The 15,837-nt window shown below is 48.2% G+C and overlaps 1 protein-coding gene and 1 non-coding gene across 20 annotated transcripts in view; both read right to left on the bottom strand.

The window, feature by feature from the left end:
- The window catches only part of LOC118374569 (eukaryotic translation initiation factor 4 gamma 1-like), a 71,669-nt gene that overhangs the window by 14,548 nt on the left and 41,284 nt on the right, over nucleotides 1–15,837 (bottom strand). For 13 of the 19 annotated variants that reach the window (XR_008133226.1, XR_008133228.1, XR_008132575.1 and 10 more), the window contains 7 exons: nucleotides 14,601–14,740; nucleotides 5,651–5,767; nucleotides 5,384–5,456; nucleotides 4,225–5,112; nucleotides 2,500–2,588; nucleotides 1,181–1,367; nucleotides 722–855 (listed from right to left, as the gene is read on the bottom strand). Coding sequence is in view for 16 of the 19 variants with exons in the window: in XM_052516563.1 (XP_052372523.1) it covers nucleotides 722–855; nucleotides 1,181–1,367; nucleotides 2,500–2,588; nucleotides 4,225–5,112; nucleotides 5,384–5,456; nucleotides 5,651–5,767; nucleotides 14,601–14,740 (1,628 nt within the window). In the remaining 3 variants the exon portion in view is untranslated. Of the gene's footprint in view, nucleotides 1–721; nucleotides 856–1,180; nucleotides 1,368–2,499; nucleotides 2,589–4,224; nucleotides 5,113–5,383; nucleotides 5,457–5,650; nucleotides 5,768–6,442; nucleotides 6,642–14,600; nucleotides 14,741–15,837 lie in introns of those variants that run through there. The other 6 variants (XM_035761009.2, XM_052516138.1, XM_035761013.2 and 3 more) reach the window with 5 other exon arrangements.
- Nucleotides 2,727–2,856, bottom strand: LOC118374576 (small nucleolar RNA SNORA17). The gene has a single exon (XR_004823636.1). It is a non-coding gene; the product is annotated as a small nucleolar RNA SNORA17 (small nucleolar RNA).

Genomic DNA, 15,837 nt, shown 5'->3' with positions numbered 1-15,837 from the left:
AGTAGTACCAGGAAGAGAGAGAGGGAGAGAAGTAGTACCAGGAAGAGAGAGAGGGAGAAGTAGTACCAGGAAGAGAGAGAGAGAGAGAAGTAGTACCAGGAAGAGAGAGAGAGAAGTAGTACCAGGAAGAGAGAGAGGGAGAAGTAGTACCAGGAAGAGAGAGAGGGAAGTAGTACCAGGAAGAGAGAGAGGGAAGTAGTACCAGGAAGAGAGAGAGGGAAGTAGTACCAGGAAGAGAGAGAGGGAAGTAGTACCAGGAAGAGAGAGAGGGAGAAGTAGTACCAGGAAGAGAGAGGGGGAAGTAGTACCAGGAAGAGAGAGAGGGAGAAGTAGTACCAGGAAGAGAGAGAGAAGTAGTACCAGGAAGAGAGAGAGAGAGAGAAGTAGTACCAGGAAGAGAGAGGGAGAGGTAGTACCAGGAAGAGAGAGGGAAGTAGTACCAGGAAGAGAGATGGAGAGAAGTAGTACCAGGAAGAGAGATGGAGAGAAGTAGTACCAGGAAGAGAGATGGAGAGAAGTGGTACAAGGAAGAGAGAGGGAGAAGTAGTACCAGAAAGAGAGATGGAGAGAAGTAGTACCAGGAAGAGAGCGAGAATGATGGATACAAAGAAAGACAAAATAAATAACTGGTGAATAAAGTGGTCCATCTGAATAAATACAATTATCGAATGGAGCGTGCAGTTGTTCCTCCAGTCCAGCAGAGGACAGAGTTGTACTGTACCTTGTCCAGCACCACATCATTGATCTGAGGCAGGCCCTCAGGCTTGGACATGGCAGCACTGATGAACTGGAAGCCCAGCAGGAAGTCCCTGTCATACCTCTTCTTCTCCTCTGGGTCTATAAGCCTACATAGTTCTGGAGGAGAGAAGGAACAAGGAATGATAGAGGAATCACATTGACTTTTCATCAGTAGTCTAGGTTGGTAGAGTTGGTGTATTTAGTCTGGCATCCGAACTGAGTATCGCTCAGTTTCACTTAAAAATAAAATCATACATTGATGTCAAATGGGACTTTAGGACCCATGCTCTGACAAAGCATTTCCAAAAATTAAAAAGTTAAACTTTGCATCCTCTTGACTGACAGTAAAGGCAGACCCTGTGAGTTCAGGTGTAGATAATAACATTTCTAAATAAGTATATAAATGTTACACAGCCTCTTAGGGCCAAGGTTCAGAACCCACCCTCTTTGTACTGGTACTTCAGATCCCCGGGCTTGGGTTCAATGTTCTCTGCATCCAGTTTGTCCTCCTTCTCCTCCCACGTCTCACCTACCTCTGCGACGGCAGGGGTGGTGGCTGGGCGGGGCTCCTCTGTGTCAGAGGCAGAAGTGGGTGTGGCCTGCTCTGGCGGGCTCTGCACTACCTGCTCCTGGAAAGGAGGAGAGAAGAGAAGGGGGTGCGAGCGAGAGGGGGGTGCGCGAGAGAGTGTCAGAGGAGGAGAGTGTGCGAGAAACGGGGTGGGAACGTATAGGGGGAGAGACCGAGGGAAAAAGAGGGGCGGTAGAGGAAAGAGTATTGATCGATAAAACCAGGCATTCTTAATACTTTGATATGAACGTCGTGGGTGGCGCGTTTGATATGACCGTCGTGGGTGGCGCGTTTGATATGACCGTCGTGGGTGGCGCATTTGATATGACCGTCGTGGGTGGCGCATTTGATATGACCGTCGTGGGTGGCGCATTTGATATGACCGTCGTGGGTGGCGCATTTGATATGACCGTCGTGGGTGGCGCATTTGATATGACCGTCGTGGGTGGCGCATTTGATATGACCGTCGTGGGTGGCGCATTTGATATGACCGTCGTGGGTGGCGCATTTGATATGACCGTCGTGGGTGGCGCATTTGATATGACCGTCGTGGGTGGCGCATTTGATATGACCGTCGTGGGTGGCGCATTTGATATGACCGTCGTGGGTGGCGCATTTGATATGACCGTCGTGGGTGGCGCATTTGATATGAACGGAGTGGGTGGTGCATTTGATATGAACGGAGTGGGTGGTGCATTTGATATGAACAGAGTGGGTGGTGCATTTGATATGAACAGAGTGGGTGGTGCATTTGATATGAACAGAGTGGGTGGTGCATTTGATATGAACAGAGTGGGTGGTGCATTTGATATGAACAGAGTGGGTGGTGCATTTGATATGAACAGAGTGGGTGGTGCATTTGATATGAACAGAGTGGGTGGTGTATTTGATATGAACAGAGTGGGTGGTGTATTTGATATGAACAGAGTGGGTGGTGCATTTGATATGAACAGAGTGGGTGGTGCATTTGATATGAACAGAGTGGGTGGTGCATTTGATATGAACAGAGTGGGTGGTGCATTTGATATGAACAGAGTGGGTGGTGCATTTGATATGAACAGAGTGGGTGGTGTATTTGATATGAACAGAGTGGGTGGTGTATTTGATATGAACAGAGTGGGTGGCGCATTTGATATGAACAGAGTGGGTGGCGTATTTGATATGAATGGAGTGGGTAGTTTGTGTGAACAGACCTCCTTAAAGGCATCCAGGAGGTCTCCAACAGCCTCCTTCCTGTTCAGATCCTTCATCTTCCTCTTCTTCTTAGGCACAGAAACAGCAGCTACAAGCAGAACACCACCAACACAGTCAGACTAAACCTCTAGACTGACACTCAATACCGATCCAACACACACACTCAGAAATCAAAGTGGAGAGGTTACCACATTGCCACCTATCCAAAGTTTTATTTTAATGGCTTTCTGTTGGCGCTATTATCATTCCAAGTACCCACTATTCTGTGTCCTCAGTGTAGACACAACCCTGTCACTCTCTGCCCCTCATGACACATGCTCGACAGACAGTCAGACTGCAGCGCCTCAAGGGGCAGATCATCTTAGCCAATGCCTTATCATCACAAAGTGCCAAGGGGTAGGGTTAGGAATTAAGAAAGACAATGTGGTTGAATGACAGACCGATCGATCTAGATCAGTGGTCCCCAAACCTTTTATAGATAGTCCTGTACCCCTTCAAACATTCAACCTCCAGCTGCGTACCCCCTCAGGTACAGCGCACTTTCAAATGTTTTTTTTGCCATCATTGTAAACCTGCCACACACACACTATACAATAAATGTATTAAACATAAGAATGAGTGTGAGTTTGTCACTTCCCATGACCCAGGTTGTGACAAAGAGCTCTTATAGAACCAGGGAACAAATAATAAATCATTTTGCTCTTTATTTAACCATCTTACATATAAAACCTGGTTTGTTAATCAAAAATGGTGAAATAAACCACCACAGGTTAATGAGAAGAGTGTGCATGAAAGGATGCACATAACTCTGCAGTGCTGGGTTGTATTGGAGAGAATGTCAGTCTTAAAACAAATTCCACACAGTCAGTGCCTGTATTTAGTTTTCATGCTAGTGAGGGCCGAGAATACACTCTCACATAGGTACATGGTTGCAAAGTGCATCAGCGTCTCAACAGCACAGTTTGCCAAGGCAGGATACTCAGAAATCTGTCAGTGGCTTCTGATGAAATTCAGAGAATTTTGATGAGGCTCTCTCGTTCAGATAGCGTTAAGTGGACTAGAGGCAGGGCATGAAAGGGAAAATAAATCCAGTTGTTTGTGTCATCCATTTCAGGAAAGTATCTGCGTAATTGCGCTCCCAACTCACTCAGGTGCTTCACATTTGACATTGTCCCTGTAGTGTCCAAAACATTATCAAGTTGTCAGGCATTCCCTTGGCAGCAAAGCCTTTCGGTGGATGCTGCTGTGTACCCAAGTGTCGTCGGGAGCAACTGCTTGCACGGGCATTACCACTCCACTATGTCTCTCTGTCATGGCTTTTGCACCATCAAAATAGATACCAACATGAGCAGCAGCTACATTTGGCTACATACAGACCGTTAGTGGAATTCCCGTGAGAGAGTAACGGTTAATGTGATTGGATGTTAATTATTTGACTAGGCTACCTGTATTTGACATGTTATTTTGCTGAACACTAGATGGTTTTACTTTATTTTTGGCAGTGAAACGAGAAGAAAAAAAAACATATGTCTAGACCCGTTGGAAAGTATAAATGGACTGTTTAAAAATGTGGGTGAAAAAAAGTTTAAATTTTTTTAATCACATTTTTATTTGGCGTCCCCGACGGCATTGCCCCAGTTTGGGAAAACCTGATCTAGATAGAGAGAGAGAGAGAGAGAGAGAGAGAGAGAGAGAGAAATAGTGAGAGTCAGACTGATACAGACCTTGCATAGAATTCTCCCCGGGTGGGATGGTGCGCTGTGATGGTGGAGAGTCCATCTCATCTTCAATTTGGCGAGGGGTTACCTCTGTAGTAATAGCAGTCTCAGCAAGGACCACGGGGGCAACGGCCGCCTGGACGACGGGGTCGGGCTTTGCCGTGGCGGCGACATGCGTGGGTGCCTCCCTCTGTAATGGGGCCACCTCAGGCTCAGCGATGGGGCTGAGGTCACACTCAGACAACTCTGCAGAAACCTTCTCAGGGTCCTGGGAGCTGCGGAGCGGCAAGCCGTTGGGCAGACGGAGCTCCTCTTGCTGGGCGATGGGAGACTCCAGCAGGGGTTCTGCTGCCTGGAGGGAGGGCATGGTGATGGACAGGGCTACTGGCTCCTCCTCTGGGAGTGGCTGGGTGGCAGACACACCGTTAGTGCTGCTGCTAGGGTTGGTCACTGGAGCAAGGGAAGGCTCAGGTTTAGATGATGTAGTCACTTCTCTAGCCTCCGTTACCTCTTTAATCTCTTTCTCCTTCACCTCTTCCCGCGCCTCCTTGGTGGCTGAGGGCTGCTCCTCAGCTGCAGGAGTGGGGCGGGGTTCAGGTAGGGGTGCAGGGTAAGCAGGCACTTTAGGGGCAGATAGGGCTGGAGCAGCGGCCGGGGCTGGTGCGTCCATCATGTCTGCAATGGGACTAGTTGAGGGTGGGGCGGTGCCAGGGGCAGTAGTGTGGAGGGTGGTAGTTACCCGCGGGGGTGTGGGTAGGTCCTGGGGTAAGGAAGGGGATTTACTGTCAGTGTCTGGGAGTTTGACCTCTGTAGGGGCAGTCTTGACCAGTTCAGGGGTTTTAGACAGGGCTGGGGGGCCAGTGATGAGTGTGGCTGCAGGTTTCCCCCTGTCATCTGACGATGAAAAGAGATGCTTGAGGATGTGGTCAATAGTACCATACTAATGTTAAAATGTACCCTCGTCATTTGATCATCTTTTGATAATTACCCACTTATTATCAATCCGTTATTGGATGGTCAAAATGCATGGGACCTTTCCAACGGAGCATTTTGTCTATGTGATTTATTCAAATTCACAAAAAATTACTTCTATGTACTGAATGTGAACCAATCAGAGACTGCCAGCTACATCTTTCAAGATCACCTGACCCCTCGGCCAACTCACCTGGTCTGACCACGACAGGTGTCACGTTCTCATCGTTGGCCTGGGCAACAGCTGGGCCCTCTGATCCAGATGACTAAAGGAGGGACAGAACAACAACACCCAAGCATTAGGGAATGCGAGTGGACACAACCATATGACAGCCTTATGCCAGGTTAGAAACAATGGATGGGCAGACATTTTCTTTTCATATTGGACAGCTGCGTGACTGCATAGTAGCTAAAGTTGTGTAAAAGGATGATGGTTGGTGACAAGGGTACGGTAGCTCACCTCTGAAGAGTCGTCGCTCACCTGTGGGGGTGTGGGGGTGGTGCCACTGCGAGTGCCCCCTGACATAATCTCCTCAGTGATGTCTCTACCACCCTGGTTAGGGTCTCGTATTGTGATCTAGAGAGGACACAAGACAACAGTGAGGGATACAAGAATAACAATATAGAAAACAGGAGCAAGAGAATGCGTGAGAGCCTTAAAGAAAAACTTATTTGCTCTTGGTTCATTCACTTTCTAAATGAGGGAGAGCAAAAGAGAGAGAAAGAGCGAGAGTAAAGGAGAGAGAGGGAGGAGAAAGCCGAAGAGAAGAGCCGTCACAACTGCTTTCTATGATGCTCGGCCCCGTTTCCAAAAGTCTTGTTGTACGGTGGCCTAGCAGCGTCGTCTCAATCAGCAGAGCTACATTTCTCACATACTGACAAGAACAGCAGTTGCTATGCAGCATGACAAAAAGATGTCTACACGGACTGCTGCCTTGTTTTAGCGAATTCTTACCCAACAAAATTTGACAAACTTAACTTCAGCTAAGTGAACAAATTCCAGTGTGTTTTCTTTTCTCTCTCCATATGATCACTCAAACTACACCAAGAAAACTAAACAGATTTGATGTTATTTAAAAGCACATCGTACAGTACTCCTTCAAACTTCTGAAAAACAGATTACTCACAAGGCGTGCCCTTACACAGAGCCACATGTTTTCTATCACAAACTCTCCTCTCTCTCTGTCACACACCAAGAGTTGTTAGCAACAGGCGTGAGACAGCACAGTCCCCTGCTGGTAGAGTCATTTACCTGGCACACGGACAGGCTCCAGAGTCCTTAGCAGGCCTCTCTCATCCTGGGGCCGGAGTTGAGCTGTCGGCCTGGCAACACACACGTAGCCTACTCCCTTAACAACTCAGTGAGCAAAGCCAACAGGGCAGAGCCTCGTTCCCAGCTCGCGCACACACGTATAGAGCGAGCGATAGAAGCCAGAGTGACTGGCCGGGTGGAGCTGCAGCATTGGAATGCAAGCGCCCCCGCCCACCAAACTACAGAGTCAAAGGGGGCCAAAGAGAGGGGGAGAGGGAAGAGGGATTTCAGGGAGAAAAATATATTTAAAAAATATAAAACTCGGGCAATAAGATCAGGCTAGTGCCAAAAAATGTATAAATACAAAATAAATGTTCTCTCTCAGCTGCTTTTCTGTCATTCTGTGCACACACTCACTCCTAAATATTACAGCCTCTTCCTGGGGGAGAGGGAGGGGCAGTGGATGGAAGAGGGGAGACGGGGAATGCCACAGAAGCAGCAGCAGAGACAGCGAGAGAGAGAAGGGGAGGAGATAGGTCAGCCATTGTGCTTCCAGCTCAGAGGGGGAGGAGAATGGAAGCCACGTGGAGCTGAGCTATGTGCTGACATGTCCTTTCACTCCCCCTTCCTCTACCCAGAGACCAGAGAGAGTGAGGAGACCATTTTTTATGGAGAGGAGGAGGAAAATACAGGCCAATGCACTGCTTGAAGGCAGTAGTTAACAAAATAAAAAATAGATACAATAACTCACAGTTACAACACAGCTACGACTAAGTAGTCTGCTTAGCGCGGCTGAAAAACAGCTTTACACTCCATACTCTTTTGCCAGAATACCAGCAGACATGTTTGAAACCATATAGAAAGACACAGCGTGACTCAGACAGACTGGCTGAAGCATGAATCACTGCGGGGCGTTCCGCTGCAGCACTTCCTCTCCAGTCCCCATCTACCATCTTCCTAGTGGGACTGGGAGAGTCTCTGAAGGACCTTGAGCAGCGTGGGACAGGACAGCTTGGCCGGCCAAAGTCCACCACAGCCAGCTGCATACTCCCACAGCCAGTGATAAATCAGCCAGACCCACCGTACCATACAGAGTACAGATATACTGAACACAGATACTCAATTCGATAAACCTGGCACATCGTAGAAAACAGATGCGCTGCAGACTAGATCAGTCTACCATAGAGCACAGTCTAACCTGATCAGCCAGGTCCACTTTAGTCAGATCAGCACAGGGACAAATCAGTTCAGTCCAACAGAGTGCAGTAGAACAAAAGGAAGAGCATGGCGCTTGTAACGCCAGGGTAGTGGGTTCGATTCCCGGGACCACCCATACGTAGAATGTATGCACACATGACTGTAAGTCGCTTTGGATAAAAGCGTCAGCTAAATGGCATATATTATTATTATTATTATTGATCAGTAGTCTGCCATTGAGGTACTAAGAAACCAGACCAGCCAGGTCCACCATAGACAGTAGGACTGGGAATTGCCAGGGACCTCACAATACAATATTATGACAATACTTAAGTACTGATACAATACGAATTGCAATTCTCACAATTATATATACAGTCGTGGCCAAAAGTTTTGAGAATGACAAATATACATTTCCACAAAGTCTGCTGCCTCAGTTTATATGACGGCAATTTGCATATACTCCAGAACGTTATGAAGAGTGATCAGATGAATTGCAATTAACTGCAATGTCCCTCTTTGCCATGCAAACGAACTGAATCCCCCAAAAACATTTCCACTGCATTTCAGCCCTGCCACAAAAGGACCAGGTGACATGTCAGTGATTCTCTCACAGGTGTGTGTTGACGAGGACGAGGACAAGGCTGGAGATCACACGGTCATGCTGATTGGGTTTGAAAAACAGACTGAAAGCTTCAAAAAGGAGGGTGGTGCTTGGAATCATTGTTCTTCCTGTAAACCATGGTTACCTGGAAGGGAACACGTGCCACCAATCATTGCTTTGCACACAAAGGGCTTCACAGGCAAGAATATTGCTGCCAGTAAGATTGCACCTAAATCAACCATTTATCAGATCATCAGGAACTTCAAGGAGAGTGGTTCAATTGTTGTGAAGAAGGCTTCAGGGCGCCCAAGAAAGTCCAGCAAGCGCCTCCTAAAGTTGATTCAGCTGCGGGATCGGGGCACCACCAGTACAGAGCTTGCTCAGGAATGGCAGCAGGCAGGTGTGAGTGCATCTGCATGCACTGAAGCGAAGACTTTGAGGATGGCCTGGTGTCAAGAAGGGCAGCAAAGAAGCCATTTCTCTCCAAGAAAAACATCAGGGACAGACTGATATTCTGCAAAAGGGACAGGGATTGGACTGCTGAGGACCGGGGTAAAGTCATTTTCTCTGATGAATCCCATTTCCGATTGATTTGGGCATCCGGAAGAAAGTGTAATGCCAACAGTAAAGCATCCTGAGACAATTCATGTGTGGGGTTGCTTCTCAGCCAAGGGAGTGGGCTAACTCACAATTTTGCCAAAGAACACAGCCATGAATAAAGAATGGTACCAACACATCCTCCGAGAGCAACTTCTCCCAACCATCCAGGAACAGTTTGGTGACGAACAATGCCTTTTCCAGCATGATTGAGCACCTTGCCATAAGGCAAAAGTGATAACTAAGTGGCTCGGGTAACAAAACATCTATATTTTGGGTCCATGGCCAGGAAACTCCCCAGACCTTAATCCCATTGAGAACTTGTGGTCAATCCTCAAGAGGTGGGTGGACAAACAAAACCCGCACAAATTCTGACAAACTCCAAGCATTGATTATGCAAGAATGGGCTGCTATCAGTCAGGATGTGGCCCATAAGTTAATTGACAGCATGCCAGGGCAGATTGCAGAGGTCTTGAAAAAGAAGGGTCAACACTGCAATATTGACTCTCTGCATAAACTTAATGTAATTGTCAATAAAAGCCTTTGACACTTATGAAATGCCTGTAATTATACTTCAGTATTCCATAGTAACATCTGACAAATATCTAAAGACAGAGGCAGCAGACTGAAAATGTATATTTGTGTCATTCTCAAAACTTTTGGCCACGACTGACTGACTTCACGTTTCAAACTTATTGCTCACTACACACTGTGTAGAAAACATTAGGAACACCTTCTCATTCCATGAAAGCGACCAAGTGAATCCAGGTGAAAGCTATGACCTCTTATTGATGTCACCTGTTAAATCCATTCCCATTAGTGTAGATGAAGGGGAGGAGACGGGTTAAAGAAGTATTTTTATAAGCCTCGAGACAATTGAGACATTGAATGGCACACATACACAATCCGAGGGTTAATGGGCAGGACAAAAGATGGTGCCGATAGAGATGGTCGCCTCGCTTCGAGTCAAAAACTGTAATATCCTGTGTGTCACGGAATCGTGGTTGAATGACGACATGGATATTCAGCTAGCGGGATATACGCTGCACCGGCAGGATAGAACAGCACACCCCGGTAAGACGAGGGGGTGGGGGGGGGTCTGTGCATATTTGTAAACAACAGCTGGTGCACAAACTCTAAGGAAGTCTCTAGATTTTGCTCGCCTGAAGTAGAGTATATTGTGATAAATTGCAGGCAAGACTACTTGCCTAGAGAGTTCTCAGCTATACTTTTCGTGGCTGTTTATTTACCACCACAAACATATTCTGGCACTAAGACCGCACTCAGTCAACTGTATAAGGAAATAAGCAAACAGGAAATCACTCACCCAGAGGCGGCGCTCCTAGTGGCCGGAGACTTTAATGCAGGGAAACTGAAATCAGTTCTACAAAATCTCTATCAACATGTTAAATGTGCAACCAGAGGGAAAATAATTCTAGATCACCTGTACTCCACACACAGAGACGCATACAAATCTCTCCCTCGCCCTCCATTTGGTAAATCCGACCACAACTCTTTCCTGCTGAATCCTGCTTACAAGCAAAAATTAAAGCAGGAAGCACCAGTGACTTGGTCTATAAAAAAAAAAGTGGTCAGATGAAGCAGCTGCTAAACTACAGGACTGCTTTGCTATCACAGACTGGAACATGTTCCGGGATTCTTCCGATGACATTGAGGAATACACCACATCAGTCACTGGCTTTATCAATAAGTGCATTGAGGACGTCGTCCCCACAGTGACTGTACGTACATACCCCAACCAGAAGCCACGGATTACAGGCAACAGTCGCACTGAGCTAAAGGGTAGAGCTGCCGTTTTTAAGGTGCGGGACTCTAACACGGAAGCTTACAAGAAATCCCGCTATGCCCTGCGCCGAACCATCAAACTGGCAAAGCGTCAATACAGGGCTAAGATTGAATCATACTACACCGGCTCCGATGCTCATTGGATGTGGCAGGGCTAGCAAACTATTACAGACTACAAAGGTAAGCACAGCCACGAGCTGCCCAGTGACACGAGCCTACCAGATGAGCTAAATTACTACTATGCGCGCTTCAAGGCAAGCAACACTGAGGCATGCATGAGAGCATCAGCTGTTCTGGACGACTGTGTGATCACGCTCTCCGTAGCCGACGTGAGTAAGACCTTTAAACAGGTCAACATACACAAGGCTGCGGGGCCAGACAGATTGCCAGGACGTGTGCTCCGGGCATGTGCTGACCAACTGGCAGGTGCCTTCACTGACATTTTCAACATATCCCTGATTGAGTCTGTAATACCAACATATTTCAAGCCGACCACCATAGACCCTGTGCCCAAGAACACAAAGGCAACCTGCCTAAATGACTACAGACCAGAAGCACTCAAGTCCGTAACCATGACGAGCCATTACCAGCCTTTCAAAGCACAACACCATTAGCCCAGAAACCCTTTACCCACTCCAATTTGCATACCGCCCAAACAGATCCACAGATGATGCAATCTCTATTGCACTCCACACTGCCCTTTCCCACCTGGACAAAAGGAACACCTATGTGAGAATATTCATTGACTACAGCTCAGTGTTCAAACCCATAGTAACCTCAAAGCTCATCGCTAAGGAACCTGGAACTAAACACCTCCCAAGCTATAGGGTCAAAAATACAGTAGTGTCGGCACAGGTACACATTTATTTTACAAAGTTACTTTGAGTCAAAGTATCAATATAATATCATCCAAAACAATATTGTGATATGGGGTTCCTTGAGTGGTACAGCGGTCTAAGGCGATGCATCGCAGTGCTAGAAGCATCACTACAGATGGTTCAATCCCAGGGTGTATCACAACCGGTCGTGATCAGGAGTCCCATAGGGAGGCGCACAATTGGCCCAGCGCAGTCAATCATTGTAAATACTATTTCTTTCCTAAACTGACTTCCCTCGATAAATAATAAATGATGTAACTATCGTTCCCCCATCACTAATAGACAGACCAGATGAATAAAGACCAGCTGAGGACACCTGCACCAACAGCCAGAGAAGAGGCACATCAATACTACAGCACTAAAGAACATGCTCGAGTCACAGCAGTTTAGTGTTACAGTTATCTAATTCAAATCACTGACTGAACATAAATCATGAGGAATAGGCACATCTTGAATCTTCCCTGGACAGATTGCAACACTACCCACATCACAGTGTTAATCATCATCACACAAGCCCAAGTCCTGTCACATCCACCTTTAAGAGCGTAGGTTAGACAGGAAGACAGAGTAGCTGTAGACCAAAACTGCACTGTTAAACCTTCACAGTGGATGATGGGGAAAAGGCATCCGTGTTGGACACACCTTACTGACTGAAACTATGCTTGTTTAAAAAAAAAAATAGACACCCTTTATTGGCACAGTCCTTCACTTCCTTTAGGGAGAATCACTGAAATACTTAAACGCTGCTCTGGTTGATGGGGAAGTTTGGCTGTATAACATCAGGCCCATAACATCTCTTGGGGTTTCCAGTTCTGTTACCTGTCCATTCTGGGATGAGGATACCTGATTGTCTACCTAAGTAGAGGTGTTACGTGGGCTGGCCTGAGGTCCTGCAGTTAGTGCCACTGACCCCGGCATACCAGAGTGGGCACGGGCTCCAATCCAACGCACCGACTACCAGAGTGGGCACGGGTTCCAATCCAACGCACCGACTACCAGAGTGGGCACGGGTTCCAATCCAACGCACCGACTACCAGAGTGGGCACGGGTTCCAATCCAACGCACCGACTACCAAAGTGGGCACGGGTTCCAATCCAACGCACCGACTACCGGAGTGGGCACGGGTTCCAATCCAACGCACCGACTACCAGAGTGGGCACGGGTTCCAATCCAACGCACCGACTACCAGAGTGGGCACGGGTTCCAATCCAACGCACCGGCTACCAGAGTGGGCACGGGTTCCAATCCAACGCACCGGCTACCAGAGTGGGCACGGGTTCCAATCCAACGCACCGACTACCAGAGTGGGCACGGGTTCCAATCCAACGCACCGACTACCAGAGTGGGCACGGGTTCCAATCCAACGCACCGACTACCAGAGTGGGCACGGGTTCCAATCCAACGCACCGGCTACCAGAGTGGGCACGGGTTCCAATCCAACGCACCGACTACCAGAGTGGGCACGGGTTCCAATCCAACGCACCGACTACCAGAGTGGGCACGGGTTCCAATCCAACGCACCGACTACCAGAGTGGGCACGGGTTCCAATCCAACGCACCGACTACCAGAGTGGGCACGGGTTCCAATCCAACGCACCGACTACCAGAGTGGGCACGGGTTCCAATCCAACGCACCGACTGCCAGAGTGGGCACGGGTTCCAATCCAACACACCGACTACCAGAGTGGGCACGGGTTCCAATCCAACGCACCGACTACCAGAGTGGGCACGGGTTCCAATCCAAAGCACCGACTACCAGAGTGGGCACGGGTTCCAATCCAACGCACCGACTGCCAGAGTGGGCACGGGTTCCAATCCAACGCACCGACTACCAGAGTGGGCACGGGTTCCAATCCAACGCACCGACTACCAGAGTGGGCACGGGTTCCAATCCAACGCACCGACTACCAGAGTGGGCACGGGTTCCAATCCAACACACCGACTACCAGAGTGGGCACGGGTTCCAATCCAACACACCGACTACCAGAGTGGGCACGGGTTCCAATCCAACGCACCGACTACCAGAGTGGGCACGGGTTCCAATCCAACGCACCGACTGCCAGAGTGGGCACGGGTTCCAATCCAACGCACCGACTGCCAGAGTGGGCACGGGTTCCAATCCAACGCACCGACTACCAGAGTGGGCACGGGTTCCAATCCAACGCACCGACTGCCAGAGTGGGCACGGGTTCCAATCCAACACACCGACTGCCAGAGTGGGCACGGGTTCCAATCCAACACACCGACTACCAGAGTGGGCACGGGTTCCAATCCAACACACCGACTACCAGAGTGGGCACGGGTTCCAATCCAACACACCGACTACCAGAGTGGGCACGGGTTCCAATCCAACACACCGACTGCCAGAGTGGGCACGGGTTCCAATCCGACGCACCGACTACCAGAGTGGGCACGGGTTCCAATCCAACACACCGACTACCAGAGTGGGCACGGGTTCCAATCCAACGCACCGACTACCAGAGTGGGCACGGGTTCCAATCCAACACACCGACTACCAGAGTGGGCACGGGTTCCAATCCAACGCACCGACTACCAGAGTGGGAACGGGTTCCAATCCAACTCACTGACCTGGTGCTCCTCCTATCTGTTCAATAAAACAATATGAAAGCAGTAAAAAAAACAGTATTGTAGAGGTGGGGTGATGAGTTTACCTGTGTGCATGTATATTTAGGTGGTGTATAACAGGTAGAGGTGGGACGATGAGTTTACCTGTGTGCATGTATATTTAGGTGGTGTATAACAGGTAGAGGTGGGACGATGAGTTTACCTGTGTGCATGTATATTTAGGTGGTGTATAACAGGTAGAGGTGGGACGATGAGTTTACCTGTGTGCATGTATATTTAGGTGGTGTATAACAGGTAGAGGTGGGACGATGAGTTTACCTGTGTGCATGTATATTTAGGTGGTGTATAACAGGTAGAGGTGGGACGATGAGTTTACCTGTGTGCATGTATATTTTGGTGGTGTGTAACAGGTAGAGGTGGGACGATGAGTTTACCTGTGTATGTATATTTAGGTGGTGTATAACAGGTAGAGGTGGGACGATGAGTTTACCTGTACCTGTTTGCGCTCCCTTTTGGGCTGGATCTGTTGCTGTGGAGGTAGTTGCTGCTGCTGGGGGGGAGGGTTCATGATAACCGGAGAAGCCGGCAAGGAGGACGTGTACTGCTGTTGGGCCGGGTAGTATGCCCCTGCTGTGGAAAAAGAGACGTCCCAAATATTTAAATTAGCATACAATTTTACTGAATATAAAAATGCAACATGATACAATTTCAACGATATCGCTGAGATACAGTTCCTATAAGGAAATCAGTCAGTTCAAATCATTTCATTCGGCCCTAAAATATTGGGAGCCAGGCCCAGCCAATCAGTGACCTTTTCCACACAATAGGGCTTTATTACAGAGACATATTGGCATTTACATATGTCCCAGTCACCAGTAAAACAATTTCTTTCACTTATATGCTGTGCCATTTTGTTAATTTGTTCAGTCGTTTCATTCTCAACCAGGATTTCATCATACATGTGAAGTAGTGAAGTTTCAGCTCTGTCTGTGGCCTTTCTTCTTCAGTGCACACTGTCACTGTCCGTTTCCATCCGATCCAGCAGTCTCACATTTCACGTAAACCATGTTTCTTGTCTGCATCGAAGTAGCTGTCCTTGTACCAAGCATAGAGTATGGTGGCGACACAGTAAAGATGCTCAGAGAGAATGCCACCGAATCGCTTGTTCACAGCCTCTAGTAGAGTACTTTTGCAAGTTAACCCCACGGTCTGTGCTGGCAGTTTTTTGAACAGGCGTTTCAATGCAATGACAGAGGGTATCACGTCTGCTGCAGACACAGTTGATGAGCTTATTTCTCGAGTCAGTTGTTTGAATGGAGCTAGGAGTGTGTTCATGTTTCCAAGTTTCAAACATGTTCTCAAATGCCATTGAAATGGCAGCGGTATGAGAACCAGCTGTCTTGAGTATGCAATATGGTTTTCCTCAGTACGAAATCCTTGTCGACCCACTGTGCGGTCAGACAGCATGCTTATGGGGCTGATATCGCTGGTCCAAATGTCAGTTGTGAAGCTAATAGCAGTGACAGCCATGGATGTGCGTTTCAACAATACTGTGTAAGTCCGGTAGGGCTGGATCTGAAAAATAGCGCCTACTTGGTAGTGTGTACCGGGGCTCAAGGTGCTCGACCAGATGGTGAAAGCCATCATCCACGACAGAACGGTTGATTGTCAGGTCGCAGTTGTAAATGAGAACTTGTTCTCAACTAGCCTACCTGGTTAAATAAAGG

Source organism: Oncorhynchus keta, chromosome 1, assembly GCF_023373465.1.
Source record: "Oncorhynchus keta strain PuntledgeMale-10-30-2019 chromosome 1, Oket_V2, whole genome shotgun sequence".
Classification (NCBI taxonomy): domain Eukaryota; kingdom Metazoa; phylum Chordata; class Actinopteri; order Salmoniformes; family Salmonidae; genus Oncorhynchus; species Oncorhynchus keta.
The sequence above is the reverse complement of the archived record's forward strand: the minus strand, read 5'-3'. Positions and strand labels throughout refer to the sequence as shown.